The 7,371-nt window shown below is 41.8% G+C and overlaps 1 protein-coding gene across 4 annotated transcripts in view; it reads right to left on the bottom strand.

Moving 5' to 3' along the window:
* Window positions 1-7,371, bottom strand: part of Klhl32 (kelch like family member 32) — a 231,450-nt gene that overhangs the window by 25,356 nt on the left and 198,723 nt on the right. For 2 of the 4 annotated variants that reach the window (XR_004117737.1, XM_031366487.1), the window contains one exon: window positions 5,562-6,284. Coding sequence is in view for 3 of the 4 variants with exons in the window: in XM_031366487.1 (XP_031222347.1) it covers window positions 5,562-6,210 (649 nt within the window). In the remaining variant the exon portion in view is untranslated. Of the gene's footprint in view, window positions 1-5,561; window positions 6,289-7,371 lie in introns of all 4 variants that reach the window. The other 2 variants (XM_031366486.1, XM_031366485.1) reach the window with 1 other exon arrangement.

Raw genomic sequence — 7,371 nt, 5'->3', positions numbered from 1 at the left:
CCTCACCTCAGAACTGGGACCTGGGTCCATAGACATCATGTCCTGTCACTGGTACCCAGACCCACACCCATACTTCCCTTCTTTGGTCTTAGTATTTGCAAGTCTCAGTCTTCATCATCCCAGTCCCTCCTACTGTCCAGGACTCTACAATCTACAGTCAGTACCCAGGATTAATTCTCATTCCTGCTACTCTGAAATTGCTCTCAGATTTTACTAACCAAATAGAAGTCTCTATTTCCTACATCTCTCCTTACAAGTTACTCAATGTACTTGCATGCTTTTTAAAAAGAAAAGTTCCTCCATTGATCTGGATTTTCTTCTCTAATTATACTATCTTTTCTCAGCTAAATTTCTCATTGCTCTCTTTTTATTCTTTTAATCTCCTTTTCCCTTCTTAAAGTCAAATGCAATTTATAATAGAAGGAAAAAAAAGTTGCTGTCACAAGGACTGAATTATGTATGCCCCAGCAACTGCATCATCTCTTCCCATAGGTGGGTGTATAGAGGAAGGCAGGCAATAACTGGAACATCATCTGATGAGCTCTGACTCAGGGATGAAATTTCAATGATGTGATTCCATGGGAATCACAAGTCAAGCAGCCAGTGTAGTTTGTACGGAGAGCTCTAGATCCTTACTTTCTCATTCCACCTTAACTCTAGCTCTCTGCATCTCTCCATACTCCATTCCTCAGAAATCCCTTCCATTGAAATGTTTGTAATTGAAAAATGTAGGGCAAATATTTTGGACTGTGGTACTTCTGTAGTTCCAGACCATTCTGACTCATGTGGACTCCTATTTGTGGCCTGGGCACTGCAAACTCCTCCCCATCACTGACCCTGTGTATCTCACACTCGGAGGCTTCTTCCAGAGGGCTGGCCCATCATCCTCCCTGCTAGTCCTTCCTAAATGATGCCTTTGGTCCCTGCCCAGAACATGTCTTGTTCATCTGCCTGTCTGTCTGCTCACAGTATTTATTGTTCCCTCTGTATTTACTGTGAAAAACAGAAGGCAAGGGTCTCTAAGTCAGAGGGAGGAGTTTTAAGGAATGGAGGTAGGTTAAGGAGGGTCAGTAGAGAACAGGATGCTGAGAATTGTCATGTGCCTGGAAAACTGAGAAGATGATCTATCAAGTCTTCCTGGTAACGGTCCTACAGTCTCAGCTGGCTGGAAATTGTCAGTCCTTTGTATCCAGGGTTTTTTCATCTGCAGATTTAATATGGCTTTAAAAAATTGATAACAAACAAACAAACAAACAAAAAACTGCTGGCACCAAACCCATGCAGATTTTTGTGTCATTGTTGTCTTATTACTATACAAAACATCTACACTGCTGTATGCAGGACAATTTGCACAGGCTCTATACAAATACTTTTAAATAAGGAACTCAAGCATATGAGGGATGTCAACCTCCCATTTGTTCTTTTAGTTTTTGAGGTTATAATATAGTTAAATCATCTCTCCCTTCCCATTCCTCTGGCAACCCTTCCATCTGTGTGTAACTGCATGCATGTATATATATATATGTGTGTGTGTGTGTGTGTGTGTGTTCTTCAGCCAATCCTCTGTGGTTACTGATAGACAACTACAAATGAAAGCAGAAAGCTAGGTGTGTCCAACACTGTGCTTCCTAAAAGACACGGGCATTACTGGACTGACTATATGATGATGTTCAAGTGGAAAGCCAGGGAGGCAAATGGATGACAGAAAGCATCCAGAGGAGGTGGCACCAGTTGGTCCCAAGACACCCCTTTGCACGTCACCTTGAAAATTACTTCCTGCTGTTCACATTGCTTCTGTATCCCAGAAGGACTTCCAGCACCACACCATCACACACTGCGACTGCCTACTATACCCAACCCTGCTGCTCCAGCACGAGTCCAGAACAGGTATCCGAGAAGCTGGGCACCCTGCTCAGCATCTCAGGACTGATAAGAAGTGGGCTAAATTTCACACTTATGAGTAACTGTTCTCTATTGTCTTAAGGTTTCACACCCTAACTGCAATCATGTCTGCTCTTAGTTCCCAGTATTTTAAATGTAAACACAATAATATCTGTGCAGATAGAGGAAAATCATTATCCTGTTTTAATTTTAGAAGAATAGTAGAAACCCAAAGGTCTTTCAGTAGATTGTTTGAAGAAGTTAAAATGATTTAAAATGGCACTACACAAGCTTCATCTAAACCCAACTAAGATGAAAATAAACATAGTTGTTAGGAGATTAAAGAAGGGTTAACATAGGTTCTTTCATTAGTGACATATCTAAAAAAAATAAAATCTTTGATTGTCAACTTCTAGAGGGCAGAAGGTATGTTTACTGAATTGATAATATTTATCCATGGTACAGTACCGCATGCCTTTAATCCCAGCACTTGGGAGGCAGAAGTAGGTGGATTTCTGAGTTCGAGGCCAGCCTGGTCTACAGGGTGAGTTCCAGGACAGCTAGGGCTATACAGAGAAACCCTGTCTCAAAAAAAAAAAAAAAAAAAAAAAAAAAAAAAAAAAAGAAAGAAAGAAAAAGAAAAATCAAGGAAATTTAGCGTGATGGTTCTGAGTAACTACTGCACCACTTGTCTTGCTTTCTGGTTTTAAGCACCAATTTCATGGTTACCATCTCACTTTTTTGCTCCCATCTGATAGAAATAGACAAGTTCTGCAAGACAGGCTCAGATGAATTTTCCTTCATACAAACATACAAGAATCTTTTCAGTGGTTCACATGCTACCTAGTACAACAGAGAGCATGTATACACATGGTACAGGATATTTAATGTTTATTTAACTTCAGAAATATGGATTTCAACCCAAAATGCAACTGAGCATTTGTGAACTGGGTCACAGTGTCAAGTGCTACAGAGACCTTAAAAATTTGACTGTCTCTAACATCTTAAATTAAATGCTAATGGGCATAGTTATCCAACCTAGTTTTCTGAATTCTCTGGTTCTCATCCTGATAAGCTGTGCACAGTTTTCATGCCTTGACCCCAAACAGACAGAACAGGAGGGAGCACAGAGCAGGAATGAGCATACTAGAACTACCAAGCCTCTGAGGACACATTCATTCTGTGTTCTATGGAACAGAACTAAACCTTTACAATCCACATTCTTATTAATCCACACCACCCCTACCTCAGACAAAGCTTGCAGAGTACCAGGAGGATGCCAATGACTCAACCTTCCTCTATCAACTGGAAATACTTGATTATTTGGTCAACGTTAAGAACTAGCTTCACACACTTTCATATGTTCCAATAAACCAAGCTAACATTTCCAAATCAGAGAGAGGCAGATGGAATCTTGTCTCCTTTTAAAGGAGCCCATGAGCAAACACAGCCAGCCTTCCCCACTCATGGTTACATTCACAATTGATTTATTATAAGCCAGGCCTGAGGAAAGAGGCAGACGACCACAGGTATTAGAAATGTCACTGGTGATTTCCTCTTCTTTCCAATTAAAGATCTCATACTCTACGCCGGAAAGTGAGCATCTCATCTCAAGTACGCAGTAGGGAGAGGGAAGCCTGAGAAAATTCTGATTGTTTTCATTAAATACGGTTAACACAGACAGCACTCGTTAGTTCAAAGAACAAAGAAAATATATTTCCTTTCACAGTAGGAGGAAAGCATAAGACATACAATAAGTTGGTAGATGTAAGAAAATGGAAAGAGGACAGACACATAGATGCTTATTGAATGGAAGCTACTTGATGCCAGGATGGTAGGTCTGGCCAGGTTTCTGAATGCCTGCTTCCTCAAGCATCACTGAAAGGGGTGGAGAGTAGTCATAACTTTATGACTCTGTGAGGGAAAGTCAAGGATATGGGGGAGGACTGGGAGCACAGGGGGTGATATGGGGATATAACACGAATAAATAAATAAATTAATAAAAAGCTATATTTTGCTGTGCCAAACAAGATACACTTATTAAAATATTTATGTGAAATTCATGCAAAATTTAGAAAGCACATTGCAAATTTTAAGAGTATACTGCATTAGCAACATGTGTACCCAAATGAATCAAAGGAAGAAATGTAAATTGTAAGAAAATAAAAACTGCATTGATTTCATAAACTCATCACTGCTCTGTGTTCAGGAAAATCCAGACCTGATCCTGTTATTAGCAAAGTCTCGCTCATGACCACTTGGAAATTTCTTTATCAGAACCATCCACAGTCCTGGTGACTCTTAATAGTTAAAATTCACATTTAAAGGAAAGGAAAGAACCTACTAATAAATAAGAATTTTATTTAAGGATTTCTACATATACACTAATTTCTAATGTTTTTATTTGGTATATAGGTCCAGTAAATATTGGGTTCTCATTTATCCTCGTTATATACTTAGTCTTTACTTCATGCATTAGTTAAATTCCAATTAAATTCCAATTTAAGATAGGTTACACCAATGAAAATAACTCAGGCCTCAACCAGAGAAGCTGAGGCTTTGTCTCCCAGGTTATTGAAGATAGTAGAAGGAAAAATGAACAAAGCCAAAACTAATTTAATCTAGGGATAAATTTTGTCAAAATTGACATTTTTGAAACTGGAATGGCAACTGGGGAAATCCCAGAAGCCTTCGCTTCTTAATGTGATTGTTTTGTCTAAGTCTGAGCATAGGGCTGCCCTCCACTCTCTAACCTTGGGAATCTTTCCTTTATCTATGTGTCCTTGGTGATACAGAAACCCAGCTTTTATTTGGGTTACAAAATGGATATCCTCCAACTGAGAGACGAGGCAGTTTTTCCCCCTGAGAACAGAAAACACAGGTTGGTGCTGTGAGACTGATGCTGCATAGACTTCTGTGCAACAACATGGCAGCCAGGGGGGGGCTACGGAAAGCCAGGGTGGATAATGAAGAGCAACTGTGGCCTGAAGCTACGTGACAGTACAACCTGTTCACTAGTTCCCTTACTTGTTCCATACGCAAAAGGTGTTTACTTGTTTGTTTAAACACAAGTGAAAAGAGTAAACTTAAATAGACTTTAAACTTCCTACAGATGGTCAGGAAGAACGGGAGACTATGCAGGAATGGACGACACCAGTAACTACCACTCACAGGTAACACGAGCTTTTGGTCAGGGACGTAATCCCTTCCTCCAATAGACCGCATAGCTAATCCCTGGAGGAGAAGCTCTTGTTATACTCAGCCAAATGGATTTACTAGGATTTTATTTCCCCTGCCTCTGAAGAAATGGCTCCGAGCTGGGCAGCCAAGAGTGAAAGCAGAAGCAAAGGACTTGGCTAAAACAGTGGTTGTGGATTTTCACCTTACAGATAATCAAGAGCTGACAGTGAACAATACAAGGCTCAGCAGGAGAGCAGGTGTGATGGCCCAGCAACTTTTATCCTCAATTGTTATAACAGTCACCACTCAGAAAAATCACAGGAAGGTCAATTCTTTCCAATGTTACGGTGCTCTATAGAGTAAGTGCTCAATAACTTGATACTTAATTAGCTAAGTATGTGGCTCAACTATTCAATTAGGGCCACTCTCCAGATGTGTTTTAAATTTAAGCCACAGCAAAACTGCTTTTCAATAAACCCAACATAGGAGACGCGCTCTACCTGATATCCAAAGAAGACCATCAGCCACATATCCAGCGTGACACGAGAGGGATCTGTCAAAGGGCTGCACAAAAGTCCACTTGTTCTTCTTGGGGCAGTATCGTTCAACTGTAGGTAGAACTTGGCGCAGTTCGTTTCTGCCCCCTACTGCATAGAGGTATTCATCCATGGCACCCAGCACAAAATGTTCCCGGCAGTTTTTCATGGGTGCTATCTCCGCCCAGGAATTACTGCGGGGGTCGTAGCGACAGGCAGTCCTCACGGCACATGTCCGGCCACTGGCATGTTCCACTTCCCCTCCTGCTACAAACAAGAAGTCCCCCATGACTGCCACACAGTGATGGCTCCTTCCCACCGGCATGGGAGCCAGCTCACTCCAGTTGGCAATGGCGGCTATGAGAGCATTCTCCTGGTCCACAGGATTGAAGTACCGAAGTTCCTTGACTTTGCAAACCTCACGCTTTTTCCCACCAATAATATAGAGAGTATCTGACTGGAATCGCGGTTTTGTCCTGCGGGTCTGCCACACGGGCTGTGCATAGATGCTTTGGTGGTATTCCAGGGCCTCGTTGACAAGGGCTGTTGCCGTCTCGCTTGCCTGGACCAGGGGGTGGGATAGGGCAACCGTGTGGAGCGTATCCACATCCATTAGGCCAAAGCGGATGTACTGCAGGAGCTCGTCCAGATGCTGGTAATGGCAGTTGTGCTCCAGCCACCTCACAGCTAGCTGAAACAGAAGGCAATGAGGTGAGAACAGCAACCACACACGGAAGCCACGGCTATTCTTTCAGACAACAACATGTCTCCTCTATAGCACAACACTGGATTAGTTTGGTGCCCGGTTTTTTTCTCTGTACCAGCATCGACGCAAAGGACCTCAAGGCACTGCTGTTCGAGTGAGGAAGCCTGCTAAGCAGCACTCTCAGAGCTTATGACATCTTTTCAGATGAACAATAATTGTTTTTTTTTTAAAAACAGAAGTACTGTGAAGCAGCCTGTCCCCTTTCGTCTCCTGCACTGAAGCTCTATCGCCTGACCACCAGGAAAAGCCCATGATGGGTAGCGCCATCATAGCTCAATAATGTATGTCAACCACGAACAAAGGTGTTCTATCAATATGAATAATATGAGAAAATATGTGATCACCTGAGAACACAGGGTGTTCTTGAAAGAAAATCAATATGCCACTAGCTGAATGATTTAGACAAAAGAACACCCGTTTGGTAGGTACGGCAACCAGGAGGAAGCAAGAATAGATAAACTAACAATGAAACTTATATAATTTTCCCCTTCCTACTACTTTTGACCTTGCACACAGTTGTTATTTGCAAGGTAAGATGCTGGCATTTGTTTAAGAACCATATCCACAAACAGGGGATAGAATAATTTACTTTGTATTACGGAAACAACGGCAGAATGCAATGTTAACTTCACAATTAATGTGACTTGATGCTTGGGTTTGTTAAGCCATTCTACACACTGACATCAACTAGTGTATCGAGTGCATCAGTTGACATATCTGACATTAATAATTCCTAGAAGTATCCAAATGAAACCGAGTCTCCTAGAAAGTACTAAAGTGGAACTAAAGAACTTGGCAGGGGAAAATAATGGATTTGAATACTGGATGTAACTGCTTACTGCTTTTCGTCTCATGGAACTGCGGTTCAGGTTCTCCCCGTTTAGATGTTGCTTAATCTCTAGAGAGACAAAAGAGGAGGTATGCCACCCTCAGGGTATGCCACCCTCAGGGTATGCCACCCTCAGACCATTACTGCCTGGTGAGATAATCTGGGTTTGAACTGGTATA

Source organism: Mastomys coucha, unplaced genomic scaffold (assembly GCF_008632895.1).
Source record: "Mastomys coucha isolate ucsf_1 unplaced genomic scaffold, UCSF_Mcou_1 pScaffold14, whole genome shotgun sequence".
In the NCBI taxonomy this organism is placed as follows: Eukaryota; Metazoa; Chordata; class Mammalia; order Rodentia; family Muridae; genus Mastomys; species Mastomys coucha.
Note: the sequence above shows the minus strand (reverse complement) of the source record. Positions and strands in the feature narration are given on the sequence as shown.